Raw genomic sequence first — 24692 nt, 5'->3', positions numbered from 1 at the left:
ACCAAATGTGAAAATACTTTTAGGAGATAAAGCATGCATGTAAGGTGGTAGTATCATTTATTATAAGTCATAATATACTTTCACTGAATTTATTTACCCTGGCTTGGCAGAGCCCTGATCATTACAGAAAGATCTTCTCATCTTTAATAGACTCTTAAAAGGGATTCAGCCAGACTGTCAACCAACTGCACTGTCTTTGCAGGACTAAGCGTCTATTGCCTGTCCTCATTTTGCATAAATATATCTGAAACTGTCAAATAACCAGGCTTCATTAGTAACATTTTTAAAAAAGAATACGTAGTCATAACAAGTGTATATTCAGTATTTATTTCCTCACTGAGTTTTGCTTACATTCATCTTTTCGATATTTTTGATTGTCAATTTTGTGACAGAAGAAAATAAATTTTTTCTTTCAACTTTAAGATTATTCTAGAGCAAAGAGCCACTGTTACAACATTCACGTGCTTTCATGTAATATAGTTATGCCAGAAGGTAGTTTTTCTTAGGCTTCTTGTCCCTATTTGGACCCTTAGGCAGACTATGACTTACAACTATTAACCTATTGCTTACTTTTAAAGCCGTATTATCTAGAGTTCAAAAAATAAAACCAAATGAGTCACTGTCATGTTTGAAGTAAAATAAGGTCAGAATCTGGAAAGGTTGAAATATACACTTCTCAATTTTGTCTAATTTTGACAATATAGATAAAAAGTCTGCATGACCTGCTTTCAGATTAGAAATATGCAGCTGACTGACATATAGTCATACCAAACTGACAGTGTATGATGTCTGACAGAACCTCCCATTTTAATTATTGTTTCTTTGATGGTTACATGTATTCCTTTTGTAATTTTTTTACTTTTATATTTTGTTTTTAGCAAGACAGCAGTATGTTTCCAGTCTAATGGATTCACTCTAATTAACTTCAGTGATTTCATTGTAGCTATCACTGATGAAGCTCTTGTCTTTATGTATACATGTGTAATAGATTATAGAAGCAAAAATTGGGTTTCATTTTTTGTTCTGCTACCAGTTAGTATTTTGATTCTATAGCACTTAATAAATACTCACCACATACCTAGTGTATGCCTAGCATTGTTTTGGTCACTTGTGATTTTTTTATTTTTTCCTCCACTTAAAACTCTGATGCCTTTCCATTGCTCTTAGAGTTAGAGCGCCTACCTTTTCAGCTTCTCTCTGCTCCCATCCCTCCCCCAATAATTCCATACTTCTGCCTTACAGAAATAACTTCTTTTAGATGCCTATGTGTTTTAGTGTTAGGTTCTAAATGTCCTTCCCATTGTCTGGAACTTGCCTTGTTTACGTAGTTAACTCCTCATCTTTCCTGTTTTAGCTTAAACATCACTTTTTCCAAAAAGCCTTTCTTGAGCCACCCTTTCTCACCCCAAATTCTGGGTCAGCTATGCCTCCAGGGTTCCCATGATATCTAATACCTTTTCTTTACCCACTTACTACTTTACTGTTACTGTTTTTCCTGCTTATCTATAAGCTGCAGAAGGGTAAGGTACTATGTATCTTACTTACATTGTATCCCCAGCACCCAGCACAGTGCCTGAAATATAAGTACTCACTAGTTATTTAATGAAGTGAGAATAGACTACAAAGAAAAATGGGCTAAATCATATAGGACTTATGATCTGTAGTAAAGAGTTGAGACTTATAAAAGCAATGGGTAACCATGGAAGGATTTTTAAAGTGAATGACATTCATTCATTCATTCATCCAGTAGTTATTTGAAATCCTACCATGTAAAAGTCACTCAGCCAGGTGATAAAAAGTATTAGATGAATGAGACACTTTCCCTGTCTTTGTGGTGCTTATAATGTAGCAAAGAATACAGACTTTGAACAGTGTATTATCAGAAGTAATTATTTTATTGTATTTATGATGTGATACAAGTATATGATAAGTTTGTGGCTTGTGTAAAGCTTTTTTCACACAGTATAATTTTTCAGCATTCATTCATGTTTTAGCATTCATCACTACACTACTTCATTCCTTGTAATAGCTGAATAATAACCCATCTTACAGATATGGCATATTTTGTTTGTTCATTCATCTGTTGATGGACATATAGGCTGTTTCCATCTATTGGCTACTATGAACAAAGCTACTATGAACATTCGGTACTATTTTTTGTTTAAACATCTGTTTTCACTCTTTCGGTGTATTTTCAGTTGTTGCTGGGTCATATGCTAATTATATGTTTAACTTATTGCAGAACCACTGAACTGTTTTCCACAGTAGCTGCACCATTTTGCTTTCTTACCAGCAATGTATGAGGGTTCCAATTTCTTCACATCCTTGCTAACATTCATTTTTTTAAAATTATGACTATTCCAGTGGATGTGAAGTGATATCTTACTGTGGTTTAGATTTACATTTCCCTAGTTACTACTGACATTGAGCATCTTTTCATATGTTTCTTGGCCTTTGTCTGCCTTCTTTGGAGAAAAGAGTTCTTTATATTTTCTGGAAATTGGACCTCTTTCATATCAATGATTTGCAAATATTTTGTCCCACTCTGTGGGTTGTGTTTTCACTCTCGTCATAGTGACCTTTCATATGCAAAAGTTTTAAATTTATATTTTCTTTAGTTGCTTTTGCTCTTTTAAAAAGCTTTACACGGCCCGGCCGGGCGTGGCCCAGTGGTTAAGCGTCGACCTAGGATCCAGGCGATCAGGGTTCGGTTCCCGGTCAGGGCACATGCCCAGGTTGTGGGCTGCAGCCGATCAGTGACTCTCATCATTGATGTTTCTGTCTCTCTCTCTCCCTCTCCTTTCCTCTCTCTGAAATCAATAAAGATATATTTAAAAATAAAAATAAAATATAAAAAATAAAAAGCTTTACACGATCATTGATTTTAAAATTCCAGTCCCTCCCTCCCCTTTGTCAACCAACTCGTTCTGTATATCTGTGGGGTCTGTTTCTGTTTTGTTTATTCATTTGTTTTGTATTTTTAGATTTTTATTTCAGAATAACATTCCTTTGTATATATGTGCCACATCTTCTTTACCCATTCATCTGTTGATGGAAACCTAGGTTGCTTCCATGTCTTGGCTATTGTACACAATGCTGCAATGAACATAAGGGTGTGCATGCATCTAGTGTTTTTGTTTCCTTCAGATAAATATCCAGAAGTGGAATTGCTGGATCATGCAGCGGTTCTATTTTTAAGTTTTTGAGAAATCGCCATACTGTTTTCCACAGTAGCTGCACTAGTTTACAGTCCCACCAACAGCGTATGAGGGTTCCCTTTTCTGCATTCTTGTAAGCACTTGTTATTTGTTTATAGCCATTCTGACAGGTGTGAGGTGATATCTCATTGTGGTTTTGATTTGCATTTCCCTGATGGTTAGTGATGTTGAGCATCTTTTCATGTGTCTGTTGGCCATCTGTATGTCTTCTTTGGAGAAATGTCTATTCCAGTCCTCTGCCCATTTTTTAAATTGGATTGTTTGGTTTTTGGTGTTCCTTATATATTTTGGATATTAACCTCTTGTCAGATTATCATTTGTGAATGTCTTCTCCCATTTAGTAGGTTGTCTTTTCATTTTATTGATAGTTTCCTTCACTGTACAAAACTTTAGTTTAATGTAGTCCCATTTGTTTATTTTATATTTTTTGTTTCCCTTGCCCAAGGAGACATATCCAAAAAGATACTGCTAAGAGCGATGTTGAAGAGTTTAATGCCTGTGTTTTCTTCTAGGAGTTTTTGTGCCTGTATCATTCTGTTCTGATTATTGTAGCTTTGTAGTATAGTTTGATATCAGGGAGCATGGTACCACCCACTTTGTTCTTTCTCAAGATTTCTTTGGCTCTTTGGGGTCTTTGTGCTTCTATATAAATTTTAGAATTATTTGCTCTAATTCTGAGAAGCATGCCATTGGTATTTTAATAGGAATTGTGCTGAGTCTGTATATTGCTTTAGGTAGTAAGGACATGTTAACAATATTAATCCTAATAAATGAGGAAAGTATAGCCTTCCATTTATTTGTGTCTTCTTCAATTCTTCAGTGTCTTACAGTTTACAGGTTTTTCACCTCTTTGGTTAAATTTATTCCTAGGTATTTTATGCTTTTTGATGTAATTGTAAATGGGATTGTTTTTTTAACTTCTCCTTCTGATCATTCATTACTGGTATATGGAAACACAATGGATTTCTGTATATTGTTTCTGTATCCTGCAATTTTACTAATTAATTTCTTAGTTCTAATAGTTTTTTGTGTTTTTTGGGGGGTCTTTAGGGTTTAGTTGCTTTTGATGTCATTATTTAATAGATTCAGTGACATGGAAGCATAGTTGAGACTGACGAAATGTCAGAGGGATGGAGGGGGGCAGGGGGGATGGAGGGGGAGAGAGTAACCAAAGAATTTATATGCATATATGCACAACCCAAGGACATGGACAATGGTGGGGAGAGTGACTGGAGAGGGGGAAGAAACGGGGGGGGGGCATTGGGGAGAAAAAGGGACATCTGTAATACTTTAAACAAAAATAAAAATTAAATTTAAAAAAAAAAAAAAAGAAACTATTCCCAAATCCAAAGTCAAGAAGTTTTGCCCCTATGTTTTCTTTTAAGAGTTTTTTAGGTTTAGCCTTTATTTTTTTAATTTATTTATTTATTTTTAGGTTTAGCCTTTAAAATTATTTGATTCATTTTGAGTTAATTATGTGGTGTGCAGTAAGGGCCCAATTTCATTATTTTACACTTTCAGTGTCTCAGCACATTTGTTAAAAAGATTGTTCTTTCCCCCAATAAAAGGTCTTGCCACCTTTGTTGAAGTCAGTTGACCATATATGTAGGTGTTTATTCCTGGGCTGAGTTCTCTTCCATTGATCTATGTGTCTATCTTTCTGCTAGTACTTCACTGTTTTGATTACTGTAGCCTTGTAGTACATTTTGAAATTGGAAAATGTGAGTCTTACAATTTTGTTGTTCTTTTTACAAGATTGTTTTGGCTACTCAGAGTCCCCTGTGTTTCCACATGAATTTTATTATCTCTTTTCCATTTCTGTAAAAAAGGTTTTGAGAATTTGATATGGGTTATATTGAATCTGTAGATCACTTTGGGGAATGTTGCCATTTTAACTGTAAATCCAATTTAAATGCATATGTTAATCCAGCCCACATGTTTTTGGAACTAGAACCTAGATAAAGACCATAGCATTTTATGAGTTTTTGATCCATCTATGCCTGTTTTTATTTTACATTGCAGGAAAGTTAAAGGAGGAAATATTGATGTACATCCATCAGAAAAAGCACTCGTCGTTCAATATGAAGTGGAAGCTACCATTCTTGGAGAAATGGGGGATCCCATGTTGGGAGAACGAAAAGAATGCCAAAAAATGTAAGTTTTCTTTACCCGTATGCATTTTGAAAGTTGTGAACCTTATACAAACTTTATAGAAATCTGAAATTATTTAAATCTGCACAAATGACAAATGTTTATGGCATACTTCATTTTAGTGAAGCAGAGACAACATTAAACTATAGATACAGATATATTTATTTCAGGGAAGATCATGTCTATGTAAGCTTAATAGGAACCTACTGAAAAACGCCTGTTCTGATTTACCCCATTTGTAAACACATATAATAGAATATAAGCTAAAATTTGTGAAATCCATTTTAAAAGTTATGTTTATGTGGGAATTTTTAGCTTAATTTAGGAAATTTGTATTTTGGGGGATCCTCCTTTTTTTTTTTTTTTTTTAATGTGGGGATCCTCTTTTCTTCCTTCTTCCCTGGAATTGCAGAAAGTGGTATGATTTCCAAAATTCCCAACTGGGGCATGCACCTTGCATTCATCCCTGAAAAACCTGGCCCTCTAGAAGATCCTAGTAAGACAGGCATTTTCTGACACAATGAATTGAGCTTATGTCTCCCAATACCCTACACACTGTCCTTTCTTCATTTGTAATACTTTGAGGAGCACCTTGGGAACTGGCCTCTTTCATTAGTCTGCAGTTGTGCTGGTAATGATCTCGCCTTCCTTCCATAGTTGTCTGGAAGTAAAAGAAGTCTGAGATTACCTAACACTCTCTCCCAGCCTTCTTCCCACCATAAAAAGTTTGGTTTGGGAAGTAGTTAAAAAGGATTTTAGTGTGTTTCGGTGGTATTAAGTGTATTCAGACTGCTAGGAGTGCATGTGATAGTATTTAGCACACTGAGAAGCACTGAATTTTATTCTGTATAGCAGTGGTTCTCAACTGGTTCTGATCCGCCCTGTCCACCCTCCCCAAGGTGACATTTGGCAATACCTGAAGACATTTTTGGTTGTCAAAGCTAGAGCAGTGCTAAGGGAATTTAATGGAAAGAGGCCAGGGTGCTACTGAGGATCCCACAATGCACGGGGTAGCCACCTACAAACAAAGAAGTATTTGGCCCAAAATTTTAATAGTGCTGCAATTGGGAAACTTTGGTGTATAGCAGCCCAAAAGAGCAGCTGCCTAGTATCTATTAATATCCCTAATTTGTCTTCTTCTTGGGTGAGGAGACTAAATCACACAGATAATTCATTAAAAATAACTGAGTCTTTGGATAATTTGCTAGATTGAAGAGAAATACACTCGTATGCACACATACACGGTAGATCCTAACTCACATGCTCACATATTTTTGTGTTTTCTCACACCTTCTCTCTTCCATTTGTGTGTTTGTAATTGCTGCCTGAGTTTTGAACATTTTGAAAATGTGAAAAATTTCTTGACAACTTATTAATTTGACTGCCAAATAGAAGCCAGCAGAGCAAGGTCTTTGCCTTTAGAACCTCCTACATCTACATTTCATGAGAGAAATATCGATTTTAGTTCTTGAGAATGCAGTCAGCAACCTTATTTAAAGAGAGTTAAATGAGAATGCTGTTAGTGTTTGAAAACCTGAAATCTTTCTAGACAAGGAATGCATTTACTAGAGCATCAGCGAGCTAGAAAAAGTTACTACCTACTGTGGCTGGAGTAAGTGGATTTAAACATCCATAAGGGAAAAACCCAAGGACCACAATTTTGGGACACTCCGTCCTGGCTGCACACGATCTGGAGAGGAATCATGTTGTGGGACCAAAAGCAGAATGTGGCCTGTTGATAGCTCAAGAGGTTTTATCAATGGCAGCAGCTGGGTTGGGGGTGGGGGTGTTTGGAGGGGACACTCATATAGGTTGAGAGAGGTATAAAGTGAAACTGTCATTAAATTTGGGTAGTCAGTCGGGAGTGAGGGGGTGGGGGGGAGAGATTAACCAAAGAATTTATATGAATACATGCATAACCCATGGACACAGACAATAGTGTGGCGAAGGTCTGGAGTGTGGGGTGAGGTGGGGTGGAAGGGGGCAATGGAGGGGAAAAGGGGGACATCTGTAATACTTTCAACAATAAAGATAAATTTTTTTTAAAAAGCCTAAAAAAAAAAAATTAGGTGCTAATCAGTGCTATGGCCCAGGTCAAGAAGACTTGTATTTTAGTCTTCTTTATTGGGCAAAGGAGTATATAAGCCCATCTTCAACAGAGTCCCAGTTTCTGCAGATTTCTTTATGAGAAACTGATGGTTATAGTCTAAAAATAATGAGTATTTTTCTTGTGAATTTTTGGTGTTCTTAATAGATATGGGCTGCCTAATGAAGATTCTAGTTTTTTTATTATAGGAATAATACAGTAAACATCCAGGTAACATTTTCTGAAACTTCTAACCCTACCCATTTTTTTCTTTATTTTTTATAATAAGGGAAGTATTTAGGAGAGACCTACACACTAAAAGAGGAAAATCTGTCTATTACTGTTAATGAAAATAAAATGAATCAGATTGCTAATATATATGTTGGTAGAAAATAGATCTAAAAAGAAATAGAAAAATCTGGTAGAAGTATAAAATGGTACAGCCACTCTGGAAGACAGTTTGGCAGTTTCTTCCAAAGCTAAACATAAACTTAGCATATGATCCAGCAATTGTGTTCCTAAATATTAACCCAAATGAATTGGAAATTTATGCCCACAAAAAAGCCTGCACATGAATGTGTATAACAGCTTTATTTATAATTGTCAACAGTTGAAAGCAACCAACATGTCCTTCAGTTGGCAAACAGATAAGCAAACAGTGGTTCGTCCATACAATCAAGTATTATTCAGCACTAAAAAGAGACTGACTAGCAAGTTATGAAAAGACATGGGGAGACCTAAAGGCATATTACTAAGTAAAAGAAGCCAGACTGGAAAAGCTACATTCTATATGATTCCAACTACATAACATTCTAGAAAAGGAAAAACTAAAGTAAAAAAATTGAGGTTGTCTGGGGTTCAGGGGGTGGGGGAGGAGAGAATAGGTGGAGCACAGAACATGTATAGGGCAGTAAAACTATGCTGTATAGCACTATAATGGTGGACACATGACATTATGCATTTGTCAAAGCCCACAGAACTATCCAACACAGTAAATCCTAATGCAAACTGTGGACGTAAATTGATAATGTATCAATATTGGTTCATCAGTTGTAACAAAGGTGGTAATAACAAAAAAACTGTATTGGGGGGTTAGTGGAGGTATATATGGGAACTCTATACTTTATGCACAATTTTTCTGTAAACCTAAAACTGTTCTGAAAAAAACTAGTAAGAAATTTTAAAAATATATGTTTAAAGTGTTTCTATTGTGCCTCTTCTTAATCAGATTTTATAGAATCCGTCAAGATTTCCATGGTCCTAGATAAAATTAAACATGGAAAGTTCTTTGGAGAGTTTTTCTCTGAATGGACTCTCCTTTCTACCTCTGTCTTCAGATGTGCAGTAAAATTATACAGAAATATAATCAAGACTTTAAAAGACAAGGTAGAAATGTAAACAACCAAAAAAATTCAAATAAAGGGACAGAGTATTGCTAGGGTTCTTGTTGCAAACGTTAGAAGCCATTGTAGCAAATTTAAACATAAAAGGAATTTATTAAAGGCTATCAGGTAGTTTGTAGAATCCCAAGAGGACCAGGCTTAAGGATGACTATATAGTTGTGAATAATTTCTAACTCACCCTACTCAACTTGTTTCTGGAGAGAACACCTACATCTGAATGATGATTTCACAGATGCTTAGTACAGGACCTTTTTCTAACGTCTGTGTCCTTGCTGCCTCTTAACACCTTGATATCTCTCCAAATATTGGCCATCTTTACCAAGAAATAATACTATACAATGGCTACTTTCTTATGTTTCTCTCTTTGAATCTGAGCCTTGCATGAACATATCTGCTTGAGTCTTCACCCTGAACCTAAATTTATGTTTTCATAGCTCTCCGTGGTGCTATAAATTCATGTGAACGGGCAATTGTTTCCAGACTCTGAACAACCTTTTTTTAATTTATCTTCCAATGAATCTCCTGGACTAAATTAAAAAGGAAGAAGAAGCTGGTTTATTATTTTTTTAATGTACTAACAAGTATAAAATGTTCCTCAGAATTCCTCATATAGGCTTTAAAATGTATCCTGCTTCTTTTCTTCTTCCTTCTACATAATTTCCACAAGAATAGCTGAATCCGAAATGATCAATATTATATCTTGTGCCTAACTGAAAAACATAAATGATTTCATGACTGTGGTCAGAAAGTGATTCACTTTTGGCAACATGAATTCTCACATCCAAAGACTAAAGACTTTATATGCATTACATCAGAAAGACTGCTTTAAAATGAGGTCTTCCAAAATGCCATTCTTCCTGGAAGAGGCTGATGTAGGTTTTCTGTTCCTTTTGTTACCACATTTGTCCAGCTCAAAGAAAATCTTTGCTTTGCATTGTTCTAAGACTAATTATATCTAACACTTTATTATGTTTTACTAAAAGAGTCTATGTAATGTACATTTAAATGCTTTATAAATTATTTATTTAATGAAACATTGTTTACCGCTTACTCTAATAATACCTGAGTTAGAATATTCTGATGTGCTTGCAGCATTCGTCTTAAGAGTCTCAATGCCAACACAGATATAACTTCGCTGGCACGGAAGGTGGTTGAAGAATGTAAACTCATTCATCCCTCAAAACTGAATGAGGTAGAGCAGCTGCTCTACTATCTCCAGAACCGTCGCGATTCCTTGTCAGGAAAGGGTGAGTTCTGACTTTTTAATTCAAAACCAGACTTGTTTGACTGTAGTTTGCACTTCAGATAAATCTTTGTGTGTGTGTGTTTTGTTTTTGCTAGTTTTGTGAGTAAGTAAATGAAAGAATAGACAAGCATACTCGTTTTCTACACGTTGAGCTTTATATTAGATGGTTCCACACAAAATGATGTTTCTATTTCATATTGTGTGTGTGTGTGCGTGCGGGGGCTTGGGTGCACATATGCTGAAATAAGGAATAAAAAAGCAAATATCTGTCATACTGATTCTGGAATAACAAAAGGAGAGAATTTGTGGCAGAAAACCTACTTTCTCTACTCCAACTAGATTTATGTTTTCTCAATTTCTTATTGACCTTTAGTTTATTATTTGAATGGATGACTTAGTATTTAAATGTTAAAATATATGTCATATGCTTTAGACTATCCTAAAGATATGTTTTCTAAATCTTTCTTAGGAAAATATCACCTTTTCATTCCTCAATGTCTCTGTTGCTATCATTCTTCTATCTTCAATTCCCTCATACAAGAATTAAGCCATTATAATATTAGAGCTAAGCCCTGGTTGGTTTTGTTCAGTGATTAGAGCATCAGCCCACAGACTGAAGGGTCTCCAGTTCAGTTCCCATCAAGGGCACTGACCTCAGTTGCAGGCTCAATCCCCAGCCCAAGTTGGGATGCATGCAGGAGGCAACCAATTGATGTGCCTCTCTCACATCGATGTTTCTATCCCTTTCTCTTTCTCTCTCTCTCCCTCCCTTTCTCCCTTTCACTCTCTCTGAAAAGCAATGGAAAAAATATCCTCCGGTGAAGGTTAAAAAAAGAATTTTTTTTAAATAAATAAAATAAAATATTAGAGCTAAGTGATTGATTATTTATAGATGACATTTTCAAATAATCTAAGCCAAAAATGAAACAAAATAAAAATGCAGACATTTTAATGCAAAATCATCTCAGATTATTGAATGGTTGGTTATTCCATTGCATAGTATTACTTTTACATGTCTTTTTTCACCATGGGTGAGTTCCAAAATATGGTGCCTTTGAAATAACTTATAAAGGATTAAGTTTTGATTGTACTAAGTAAAAAAATGGAATCGAAAATTTGTTTAAACTTTTTTCAAGTTAGTTTTCTCTCTCTATCCACAGCAAATAAAATGCCTTGTTCCTAACATACACTTTTATTAGTTAGCCCTAAATACAGTTTTTAACTCATATGATCAATAGGTTTTTGTTGAGTGAATTGGATGGCTGTGAACTTATTTAAAAGCAAAATTAAGCATTTTGAACTTAATTGCTTTCAACTACATAACTGGCACTCAGTGTATACTTGTTAATTATTAGTAAGTGCTATAAGGGAAATATCAAGCAGAGTTTTATTTTTTTTAAATCCTCACCCAAGGATATGTTTTCATTGATCTTTAGAGAGAGAGGAAGGGGGGCGGGAGGGGAGAGAGAGAGAGAGAGAGAGAGAGAGAGAGAGAAAGAGAAAGAGAAAGATCTGATTGGTTTTCTCCTGTATGCGCCTGACTGGGGATTGAACCTGAAAACTTTTTGGTGTACGGGATAGTGATCCAACCAACTTGTACCACCTGGCCAGGGCAAGAAGAATTTTTATTAAATATTTTATGTTAGTGTATTCTTGCTAAGATGTCTATAAATGATGAGAGATAACATTTTCAATAATTTAAATAACTTCAAAGTGAGCAAAGTAAATCCTGTACTTTTTAAAGATGTGTGTGTACTTATTGTGGGTGGTACAAAATAGTTAAAATTGATCTTTACTAATGCCAAATTAATATAATTCCAGTGGCATTTATAATAAAATATCTTTAAACTAAAGAATAGCTTTTCACTGAGTTTTCAGAGTAAATCAGTCTTCTCATCTCCTTCCTCGGAAATTAGGGGAATATGAGGAAAATTTTCGTATCATCATATATGGATAAGTTAGGTCAAATTAATATATTTCTCTGTATAGGTATTAATATTTGAAGACATATGAAATGCTATACTATATTAAATATATACTTTTTTAAAAATATATTTTTATTGATTTCAGAGAGAGGAAGGGAGAGAGGGAGAGAGAGAAACATCAATGATAAGAGTCTCATCATTGATCAGCTGCCTCCTGCACTCCCCTGACCACCGGGGATCGAGCCTGCAACCTGGGCATGTGCCCTGACCGGGATTCGAACCTCGATCTCCTGGGTCCTAAGTCATTGCTCAACCACTGAGCCATGTCTGGCTGGGCTATAGTTATTTTTAAAAACTACTTTTCTTAACTTTTTACTTAGTATTCACTACTTCAAAGTCAGAAATATTGCTCTAGAAGTGAGTGAAACAAAATAATAATATGTATTTGATTATATGATTCTTTACCTTAAGCAATTTTTTCTTTGCTTAATTAAAACCACTGTCATAATTACTTATTTGAGGCAAAATCTAGCTCTTGAGAAACATAATCTTATCTATAATGGCCACTGTTCTCTGAAAACCATCAAGGCTAATTTCTATTATATATAAAACATATTTGCTAATTACAGAATCAAAATTTGGTACTATTCGAACTTATTTTAATGTACATGCATTGCTTGGGTTAACCCAGATCAGTGAAGTAGTTTTGATAATTTTTTGTTAAAAAATGAAATTCTGCCATAAATAAAATAATTGAGTATACAAATGGCTCAAAATTGTGTTCAACACCTTTGGATACTCTTGAATTTATTTGGAAACAAGTGAGGATTAACACAAATATTAAATATTTGCCTTTTAATTTATGATCCCAATTTTACTTGTTTAAAAGAATCAGCAACTACTCTTTATTTTAGCTTTTAACTTTACCCAAGTTATTTCTTTTTCTTTTTGTTTGTTAATTTTATTTTAGTTTTAATATTACTCAACTCACTTTTTCTTTGCCTTACTGATTTTTATATTCCCACTTAAATGTGAATTAGGCGGGGGAACGAGAGAAAAGACTTTTGCTTCTTGTTGGCCAGTTTAGCTATCTACCCAAAAAATCAACCAGGGAGGAAGTTAAAAGTGTTGCCTGACATAAGTTGGGGAATATTTGTTTTTATTTATTTATACCCTCCTTAGTGTATTCTCAGTAGAACAGATGGATTATAGGTGAGCATTATTTTATACATAGGAAAAAAAGATTATTTCATTAACTTCAGTTTTAAGATCCCCAGCTTAGCTAGAGTTAATAAGCTGCTGAAAATAAAAATTACTCAGAAGTGCTAAAAACCTGGTTCTTCTCATTAAAAAATATATATATATATATATTTTTTTTTACAGAAAAAAAAGAAAAGTCAAGCAAGCCTAAAGATCCACCTCCTTTTGAAGGAATGGAGGTAAGACTATATTCTGATCTAATAGAAATCTGATTGTAAGGTGTTCCCTTTTACCATCAATAATTCATACAGTCACATTAAACAGATGTATAATTTTTTAAAAATGACTGAACTTAGAAGTGCCTGAAAAGGTAGAAAATCAGTATTTAATTGATAAAGGCAAAATTTATTGGATATGTTTTTTAGATAATTTTGATAGAAAAATAAATTGTGAAGTGTTTTAAATATTTTTTATGTTTTGAAATATTGTTCATTGTAGTGATACAAGTTACTTTGCATCATATTTAAAATATTTTATAATTGATAGACCAGTTTTAGAGTTTATATATATCCCATTTTATCATATGGTTTATAATTACTTTTGTATTAGAGTCCTAACACCCAAAGGTCTAATTTCCCCCTCTACAAAAAGATGCCTACTATGAGTCCTTTGAAAACTTGTGTATTACTATGAAAGGCAATATATTGATCACAAAATATCATTTCTTTGACAGTGGCTCTGTTCAGCATTATTGTTCTTTTGGAGTACTGTCTCCCTCTTTGTTTCAGATTGATGAAGTTGCTAACATTAATGACATGGATGAATACATTGAGTTATTGTATGAAGATATTCCTGACAAGGTTCGGGGTTCTGCTTTGATCCTGCAACTTGCTCGAAATCCTGATAACTTAGAAGAACTGCTATTAAATGGTAACTTATAGTTATAAATATTAAAATTAGAAAGAAAATTATTTGCCTTTGGCTGTTGCCAGTTTGACTATGATGTGTTTAGGTGTTGATATCTTTGAATTTATCTTGCTTGGAGTTTGTGGAACTTCTTGGATGTGCAGATTAATGTTTTTCAGCAAACTTGGGAAGTTTTTAGCCATTATTTGTTAACTATTCATTGTACTCTTTTTCATTCTTCTCTCCTCTTGGAACTCCCATTTTGTTTATTCTTGCTGAAGTCCCCCAGGTCTTTGAGGCTCTGTTTATTTATTTTTCATTCTTTTTTCTTTCTGTTCCTAAAGCTAGATAATTTTAATTGACCTGCCTTTACATTTGTTCTTTCTTTTTCTAGTTCATATCTGCTGTTATGATTTTTAATGAATTTTTTATTTCATATATTGTAATTTGCAATTGCAGAATTTCCACTGGTTTATTTTTTAATAATGTGTATCTTTTTATGATATTCTTTGTTTGGTGAGACATTCTCTAACCTTCTCATACTTTTCTTTAATTCTTTCAGTATGTTTTCTTTTAGTTCTTTGAATATATTTACAATAGCTGATTTTAAATCTCTGTCTCATAAGTTCAATATCTGAGCTTCCTCATGGACAGTTTCTATTGACCGCTGTATTTCCTGATTAAAAGATATACTGTCCTATTTGTTTGTATATCTTGTATTTTTTATTGTTGTTTTGAAATAATGTTGTGGAAACTCTGAAAATCTGATTCCTACTCCTTCCAGGGCTTATTTTTGCTGTTCATTTGTTTAATGAGTTTCCTGGATTATTTCTGTAATGATTAGATAGAGATTTCCTTAAATGCCTGGCACTGCATGCCCCAGCCTTTGCTGAGGGGCCGTGTGTGTGTGTGTGTGTCTGTGTGTCTGTGTGTGTGTGTGTGTGTTGTGGCATGTCTTCAGTGCACAGGCAGGTAGTTTATACCCTTATCTTCACTTTCTGCTTGTACATTGCCTTAAGGTTGTCCAGAGATGAGAGATTAGGTTCTTCTCTGGTCTTTCTCTGGCAATTGCATATTCCTGCACATGTGCATGGCCTTCTAGAATCCCAGAAATATGTTGGAGTTTTTCAAAGACCCTGTGAATATCTTTTTCCAATTATTCCTGTTAAAGATTTAGGTCAGCCTCTTGTTAACTACAACTGGCAAGGCTGCTGCACATAACTGCCACATCTCTACGAGTAGTTTTCAACAAATGCCCTGGACTGCACAGAGCAAGCTCTGAGTCAGGTCAAGTAAAGAAAACGCTGAGAACAGAGCTTTTCAGCAAGCATCCAGATGGATTAGAGAGTGCCAGTTCTCTGGAGTAGGGATTTGGGGTGCACCAAACTCTTCTGCTGCCTCCATTTGCTGCTAGGGTGTTGTTTTTCAGAGATACCATAGTTGTGATTTTCTTGTGTATTTTGTACATTTCCTTACTTTATTTTATTCTCTAAAAATTCATAATGGAATTTTAATTATGCCTTCTATAAACTCTAATTTTCTTTTGGCTATTTCTTGATAGCTCATGTATAATTCCTGTAGCTGCAATTTTATCGAGATATTTCTCTATTCTATACTAAAGGATAAAAATGAAATAAAAATTGAACAGTAGGTCACTGACCCTATGCCTAAGTCATGATACTATAGTACATTAATTCCAAAGTATATTCTATGAAATCCTGTTTCCTCTGGTTTATAGTGGTGAAATGCCCAGATTCTTTGTTAGGTAGGACTTTTTGGAGCTTTTTGTCTATTTACTTGATTCTAGAATGATTTTGGAGACAAGTATATATTATATGTGCTCTGCATTGTGAATATGAATAACACGAAATGCCATTACAGGATTTTTTTAGTTTGTTAAAAAATTTTCTTACAAAGGAGATTAATATCATAGTGAATTCTTATTGTTTCATAGTCTGAATAGCCTGAAAGCTCAAATTAATTGAACACTTTCATTACAATGATAAATACTGATAATGTAGTTCATGAAGTATAATAGATCCTGAGTGCCAAAGAAAGTTCAATTATGAATTATATATAACACAGATATTCTATTTAATTTTTATTATTTTAAGAATTGGTAGGCCATGTAACAACACTAATTTGAAAACAGTCTCATTACTTTATGTTTACTTAATATGTGGTAATTCTTGTTAATTCATTAATTTCACTTTTCTCAAGATAAAAATCTAGCATGGATGTTTATTAATCTACCCTGAAGCTAATTTTGTGAAAGATTTTTGTTTTACTTATGTCTGTTGGCATCGATTTAACATGATATTAAAATATTAGACTTATTATTTTGTGTATAACTTTTATTTGGTTATTAATTTGCTTTAATGGAGCTAGTGTTAGCCTGCTAAACTGCTCATTATGTTTTTAGAGTTGTTCTAGTTTTTTTACTTATTCACAAACACCTTAAATCAGATGTTAAAAAAGAAAAAAATTGGTACTGCTGTAGCAAGATTATAAGTGGAAATTCAACTCAAGAAATAAATGGTCTTATTATTTTATTGTCACCCAAAATATATTTATACTACTTTATCTAAATCATATTTTATTTTCCTTTTTACAGTAATAGACTTAAAGCTGCATGTTATAAGTTTTCAAGTAAAAGTTGAACTTCAGTTTTAAAAATAGCTTTCTGTGTTGGAAAGAAGCATCCTACTTTTTGTCCCAGTTCTATCTTAGCTTTGTTATTTATTAATAAGTAGACATTTAAAACCAATCACTCTTTATACCAGAGGCAAGGTGAATGATTATTTTTGCACGTCCCATTTTTCTTTAGAAACTGCCCTTGGTGCACTAGCAAGAGTCCTGAGAGAAGACTGGAAGCAAAGTGTTGAGTTAGCTACAAACATAATTTACATCTTTTTCTGTTTTTCCAGGTAAGTATTAAAATTAGAAAATACAAGTACTAGTCTATCTGTATTTCTCCCTATGTATGACATTGGTTTAGAGTGTAGATCATTGGTTTACTAAGTCCTCTGTGTGTCTGCCCATGCTTTGCCTCTGAACTCTTACTCTATTTTCGATCCTCTGTCCCCTCTGTTATTCTGTCTTTAATTTAGTCTGTACTCAGCCATGCATGTACATGTGAGCACTTGCATGCATGTATGCACACCTGCCCACTCATCACACGCACATACACAGAGTAGGATGGTATAATTGTTTAGAGTTTAAGAGTATGGTTTCTAGACATAGACTGTCTGGGTTTGAATTTAAGCCCTGCTATTTATTAGCTGTGTGATCTTGGCTACATTACTTAACTTCTCTGTGCCTTGGTTACCTCATCTGTAAGCTGTGAATAGTAGTAATAGTATCATCTTTCAGGTAGCTTTTAGAATAAAGTCTGACCCAGAGTAAGTGCCAGTAAATGTTATGCATTCATATCTATTATTTTACATGTATATTCTTTAGAAAGATGTTTATTGAGACATTGTAAAAAGTCTCTAGCTAATTTCTAGAGAATTGCCTTCCTCTAGTCTAAAATTATGTCCAGAATTAGGTAATAAATATTTACTGAATAAATACTTGGATGAATGAATTGTCTAGGAAACATATGTAAAACATGACTGGTAATACTTGTTTTAAATGTTTTTAATTGGTTTTAGAGAAAGAGGTAGGGAGCGAGAGAGAGAGAGAGAAACATTGATTTGTTGTTCCACTTATTTATCCATTTATTGGTTCATTTTTGTATGTGCCCTGACTGAGGATCGAACCCACAACCTTGTCAAATTGGGACGATGCTCTGTGCAGCCAGGGCATGATTGCTAATACTTTCCTACTTTATTCTTTGGTATCAGTTTTATTTAATAATAGTACTGTTATAGTATTAGTTTTGTTAGATGGTAGTCTGAAAATTTATTTTGATAGTATCTGAATAGTTTAAATGGTTGTTAATTATAAATGTGTTTTGTTTAATTTCTAACTTAAAAATAATTTCATTTTGGGTCAGGGTAATATGTTAAAATATAGTTAAAGGAATCTCATAATTTCAAGTATTTCTAGTATGCTATGGGTATATTTATTTATTGAAATATGTATATCAAATTTATTTTCTACCCTGTTTGTACTAGTGTTTACCCTAAACAAATTTCCTGAACCCACAAAATGTATTCCATTAAATACATACTAAAATCTCTTCTTTAAAGCTTTTCTCAGTTTCATGGACTTATCACTCACTATAAAATTGGAGCTTTGTGTATGAATATCATTGATCATGAATTAAAAAGACATGAGCTTTGGCAAGAAGAACTTTCTAAGAAGAAGAAAGCTGATATCCTTTTAGAGTGGTATTTCACCCCACTGTTGTTGCCTGTTGCTATGAGGTTTGGATAGTTGGGATTTTTTTTTCTTTTTTTGCATTCACAGTACATGAAAAATGCAAGAGTGTTTTAAAGGTTAGGTGAAGATTGAAACTGTCAGAATGAATATAATTTGACATATACTTTTTTTTATCTTGTTTCAACTTTGGTTAGTCGATAAGATAGAGGGAGTAAAAATTAATGGTCCTGGATATTGAATTGGTGAATCTCTAAGTAGCTACACTTATGTGCCCTAAGATCCTTTGGTTAGCTCAAGTCTCGCTCATTACTGTTTCCTATGTAGTTCCTTCTCTGTAATAGGTGATTTTGATTGGAATGGATGTGAATTTGGTGATGAACCTTGTTTTAAACTCTGTGTTTCTAATCACAATAATACTTTTCTTAGTACATACAAATTTGAGAGGACTACAAAATGATAGAACTATGAAAAGAACCTTAAAGATTATGTATTTTTAACCTGTCTTTCAATAGAGGAATCTTTTCTGCAACTTCCCTTACAAATGGGTTATTTAGTCTCTTCCTTAACAATGTCACTGCTTATTCATTTAGCTCTTTCTGTGATGTGGTATTCTATTTATTATAGTGTTCTTTGCTTAGTGTACCAAAGTCTACTCCTCAAGAACTTCTATCCCTGGGTTCTAATCTTGCATACTAAAGCAATATAGAATAGGATATTTTCTTCAACATCACATGTATTATATTTGAAGATATTTATCATATTGCCTCTACAACTAATTCTTCTAGATTGAGGTCCTGGTTTATTCATGCCTGTCCTTATATGACATCTTTTGCAGATCAACAACCAACTCATACTGATAGCTTTCCTTTTATCCCCAAATGTATTGATCTCTTTTAAAAAGTTAAAATATTATTCCTATTGTTCAAAGTGTCATGTTTCTTTCCCTCCCCATCATGGAATCCCCAAGACACTATAAAAATGCACCCTCACACCTCACACACACATAAGCTTTCACTTTACTTAATTAGGATCTTTCAAGGTTTAGAAATTTTCTGAATATGCTATAATCTTCTGACATTACCTTAAACCACATGGATAACTCAAAATCCTGGAGATTTTAGATTCTTTCTGGAGTCCCAAGTCTCCTGAATGTACCTAAAATTCATTTAAACTGGAGGGGTGCATAGAGGACCGCTAATGAGACTTTAAGGAACCATTAAGTTATACATTGTTATTGTTTGGTTCCTGATACTTTAGGACATATCATATTCCTGTAATTGTCAGATACCATTGGTTGTTATATGTACCATTATTTATGAACCACTAATGAAAAAAATGCTTCCAATTAAACTCTGGCACATTGTGGATTATAAGACACATCCAAAATCTGGAGATGTTATGATGTGGGAAAATGTGTCTTAGAATCCCTGGATTACAGTAATTGAAGGAATATAAAATGAACTATCAGAATTCTGGCCATTTCTCTTAAAATATTGCTATTTTATTAAGTTTTAAGTTTCTTTGTGTTTTAATGCAAGTAGCATTCAATAGGGGAGTTGTTTTTAGAGCTTGGGGATTTTAAGTCAGACTGAAATAACTGGTTATTTTCTGCAGATGTCCAGGAGACTGTTTGGGGCAATAAGATGTAATTTTTAAATTTTGTTTACCTCTAACTTTGGCATATTTCTTTTTTCGCATCTGTTCTGAAGAGGGTGCTAAAAGGCTTTAAACCTAGTCCACGTCCTTTGACTATTCTGGGCATCTGTGTGAAGTGGAATTCAGTAGTCTGTTAACTAAATCACTCTCTAAGGCAGTAATCATTTTGGTACATGGACCCACTTGCCAATCTGTTGAAAGTTAGAGACTTGTGCACATACATAAAATACTAGCATGTGATTTCTGGGGATTCAAGTACTTGTTGAAGCCCAAACATGTGTTTACCCAAGGACTCGAAGCACATCCTTGAACCCTTGGTTAAGAAGTCCTGTTATGACACAATTAACACAACTATTGTGCAGAGAATACCGTTTTAGTTAAACTGTTAGAGTAAATAACTGGATAATGTTGCACATACAGTTTAATAGCGCTATTCTTCATAGTATTTTCCAGTAGGGTTTCTTTGCTTCAGTGAATATGGAAGATCCTTAGCTTGTTTACTTGATGAAGACCCTGAAAACCAAACCTTGAGAAAAGAGTATGAAAAAACCTTTAAAAAATACCAGGGGCTTGTGGTAAAACAGGAACAGCTCTTACGAGGTACGAATTCTTTTTTCTTTTTTTTAATTTATATTTATTGTTGAAAGAATTGCAGATGTCTCCTTTTTCCCCCATTGACCCCCTCTACCCTGCACTCCCCCCCACCCCACCCCAGACCTTCACCACAGTATTGTTTGTGTCCATGGGTTATGCATTTATGCATATAAATTCTTTTGTTAATCTCTCCCCTCCCCCACCCACCCACCCCTGCCTTTCTTAAACACTGAGAAAAACAACATGCTTACTCTACTTTTAGTTCCATTTTTTGTCAGATCAGTAAAGCTAATACCAGAATAATTGAGAGTTTTATACATTTTAATATGCTACAAATTCTGTGTCTTTAGCATCGGTAATAATGTTTTAAATTTTACTGTTTTCTACCAAAAGACCCACTCAGTTTTTAAATATATAGACACTTGTTATTTATTTACTCAGAGATGATTTTTAATCCATTGTGTGATCTTTTCAATAGTAAGAATCTTCTCTCAAACCCTTACATACTTAAATAGTGAATTATTTTGTTGCTTTCGTAGAAGATTGATGTAAAAATTTTCGAAGTATTTCTCTTTAATAAAAAAGAGTCTTCTTTGGGAGGTTATTGAGATTTACATGTTCACTAGTATGGTTTTGCATTCATGACAGGCAAAATCTTACAAGGGTTAGTGAGAATGATCTGGGGCTTTCAAGTGTACATTCAGTTTCTGCTTTGTAGCTATTGATTTTTTTCAGCTTTAGAGATATAATTGACACATGACAGTGTAAGTTTAAGGTATCAATGGGATGATTTGATCTATATATATATTGCAAAATGTTTACCACAATAAGGTTAACACATCCTTTACCTCAGGTAATTACCATTTTGTTGTTACTGTTATGGTGAAAACATTTAAGTTCTCTCATAGCAACCTTCAGCTGTATAATACAATATTGTTAATTCTGGTCATCATGCTGTATGTACATTAGATCCCTGGAATTTATTCATCTAATAACTGAAAGTTTGTACCATTTGACTAATATCTCCTCATTTCCCCCCACAACTCAGCCCCTGGTAATCGTCAGTCTGCTCTCTGTTTCTATTAATTCAACTATTGTAGATTCTACATATAAGTGAGAACTTAGAGTATTTGTCTTTCTCTGTGTGACTTATCTCATTTAGCAAACACCCTCAAGGTCCATCTGTGTTGTCACAAATGGCAGAATATCCTTCTCTCTTTATAGATGAATAATATTCCATTGTGTGTATTATATATAGTTCATGTGTGTATGTATATATATATATAAATATATATGTGTGTGTGTGTGTGTGTGTGTGTGTACATATATATATATATATGATGGTTACCAAACGGGAAGGGGAAGGAGGAGAGGTACTGAAGAGTAAAGGGGGTCAAATATATGGTGACAGAATGAAATTTGGCTTTGGGTGGTAAACACACAATGCAGTGTACAGATGGTGTAGTATAGAAATGTACACTTGAAACCTATATAATTTCAATAACTAATGTCACCCCAGTAAATTTTATTAAAAAATAAAACGACAAGATGTTAGATATAAACCCAAATATATCAGTAATTACATTGCATGTAAGTGGACTAAATACAATTTGGATTCTACTTTAAGAAAAAAATCGGGCCTGGCCGGGCGTGGCTCAGCCGTTGAGCGTTGACCTAGGATCCAGGCGATCGGGGTTCGATTCCTGGTCAGGGCATATGCTCATGTTCTGGGCTGCAGCAGATCAATGACTCTCATCATTGATGTTTCTATCTACCTCTCTCCCTCTCCTTTTCTCTCTCTGAAATCAATAAAGATATATTTAAAAAAAAAAAAAATCGGTTACTATTTATATATTAACTAGTATAGTGCCTGGCATACAGCAAGTATTTAATTCGTGTGAATTACCTTTCCACCTCAAATATTTGTTAAATAAATTTAATATTTATGCATACATTTCTTCTATTCATAAGAGTTTAGAAATAGTTTTTAAGAATACATGAAATGAAATACTAAAATAATAAAATTGTGGCTCGAGGAAAGCAAAAATATTATGTTGACCATTATAGCCTACATAATTCTGACAGAAAGCTTTCAAGTCTTAACTCTGAAGCTTTCTGTCCATCAAGAAAAAATGGACATTTTCCCATTACATAATTCTCATTGTCAAGAAAGGAACAATTATATGAGTTATGACAACCTAGTTGTTTTTATTACAGGTATCTAAAAGAAATTTTACTTAGAACTAGTAGACAGTGACCTCAACTTTGTCTAGTATAACAATTATATTACTGAATTTCATATAGTTTTTTTCTGTAGTGACTATCAGAAAATCATTTTGAAAATGAAAAATGGTTTAGAATCCTCAGATTCAGCTCTAGCTGTACAATACATTTTGGATTATAGCTCTTTTTAACATAGCAGCCCCTAGTCGCTGAAGTTTTACCTTGTTTTCTACATGTTTAAAATTATTTTTCCCCATCTGCCTATTTTATTATTTGCTAACATATTCCTTTAATTTCCATTCGATTACTATTAAGTGCTAAGCTCCAAGAGGGTAGGAATCATTATCTTATTTTGGTTATTGTGCCATTCTCAGTATCATTAGAATGTTATTTTATAGATATGTTTTATTTTATATAACATAGCACTCAATAACAATAAATGTTTTCTAATGAATGAATTAGTTAAAATTTTCAAAATAATATATTCTCTTCTAAGAACTACCTCTGTTACTTTGGTGAGTAGGAATGATCTATTCAGTTATTGATTCAATATGCCAGTCATTTAATTCTCATCTGTTTTACTTCTCTAGTTGCTCTTTATTTGCTTCTGAATCTTGCTGAGGATACACGCACAGAGCTGAAGATGAGGAACAAGAACATCGTTCACATGCTGGTGAAGGCTCTTGATCGGGACAATTTTGAGCTGCTTATTCTAGTTGTGTCATTCTTGAAAAAACTCAGCATTTTTATGGAGAATAAAAATGATATGGTAACTTACATTGAAACAGTCCATATTTACCATTTTCAAGTTAGAATATTTTGATAAAAAGTAAACACATTATCCCCCTACTGAGATAATTCTGAATGAAAGTTTAACAATAGCAGTAACTCCCTTAAATGGCTTTACTGGAAATATATTTCATGTTACTGTACTTTATACTCCAGATAATTGAAGCTTATAGAAAAAGATAAGTCTTTTTCTAATACTGTATGAGAATGAATGTTTTTATGTTAAACATAACACATAGAAAGTAATTTAAACTTAAGATTGTGCTTCAGAGTCATCTGCCCTTATATTGTTTTTCCCTGAAGTATTTTTTTCTCCTGCATTTCTGATATTTGTGTATGGAATTTCAGTTTAGCCCAGTCTTTTCTTTCTCACCTACTGTTTCAACTGGGAGGCACAAGCTGCTGATTCTGCTCTTAGCATCCCTTCTTTCTATTCCACGTGCCATTGTGCCAGTTCATGCCCTCTTTCTTTATACCCTCTTCATTTCTTGTTTGAATTATCGCAGTGGTCTTTGAGACATACAAGTTAATTGTGTATTATTTCACCTTCTGAAAAATATGTATAATGCAGAAATATATAAAGATAGAATAAAAATTACCTGCCTTTGCCATGTTGTTAAAAAGTCTTTGTTAGAACAATGTTTTATTAAATAGATCAGACATTAGCCTTACCTTGTTTTCAAATATCTAAATTGTTTATAATTTTAGCTATTATAAATAACACTTCAGTGGACACATTTGTACATGTATCTTTGCCTATATTTCTCATTATTTTCTTAGGATATATTCCGGGAAATGAAATTATTGGCTCATTGGCCTGACCTCCACTGAGGACCATTTTAGAGCTATATGCTAATATAAGTCATTATGTCACTATGTATTATTAGTATAAATGGATTCTCCTTTACATAGTCTAAATATACAGTATTTCTTCCTATTCTTTTTTCTTCTTTTAAAATCAAGTGAACT

General features: G+C 33.7%; 1 protein-coding gene across 2 annotated transcripts in view; it reads left to right on the top strand.

The window, feature by feature from the left end:
* The window catches only part of KIFAP3 (kinesin associated protein 3), a 100466-nt gene that overhangs the window by 1230 nt on the left and 74544 nt on the right, over window positions 1-24692 (top strand). For both annotated transcript variants that reach the window (XM_081120428.1, XM_081120429.1), the window contains exons 2-9: window positions 5241-5372; window positions 9951-10105; window positions 13413-13468; window positions 14018-14159; window positions 16963-17062; window positions 18329-18453; window positions 20619-20717; window positions 23525-23703. In XM_081120428.1, coding sequence (XP_080976554.1) covers window positions 5241-5372; window positions 9951-10105; window positions 13413-13468; window positions 14018-14159; window positions 16963-17062; window positions 18329-18453; window positions 20619-20717; window positions 23525-23703 — 988 coding nt within the window. The remainder of the gene's footprint in view (window positions 1-5240; window positions 5373-9950; window positions 10106-13412; window positions 13469-14017; window positions 14160-16962; window positions 17063-18328; window positions 18454-20618; window positions 20718-23524; window positions 23704-24692) is intronic.

Source organism: Miniopterus schreibersii, assembly GCF_964146895.1.
Source record: "Miniopterus schreibersii genome assembly, chromosome: 19".
Taxonomy (NCBI): domain Eukaryota; kingdom Metazoa; phylum Chordata; class Mammalia; order Chiroptera; family Miniopteridae; genus Miniopterus; species Miniopterus schreibersii.
Note: the sequence above shows the minus strand (reverse complement) of the source record. Positions and strands in the feature narration are given on the sequence as shown.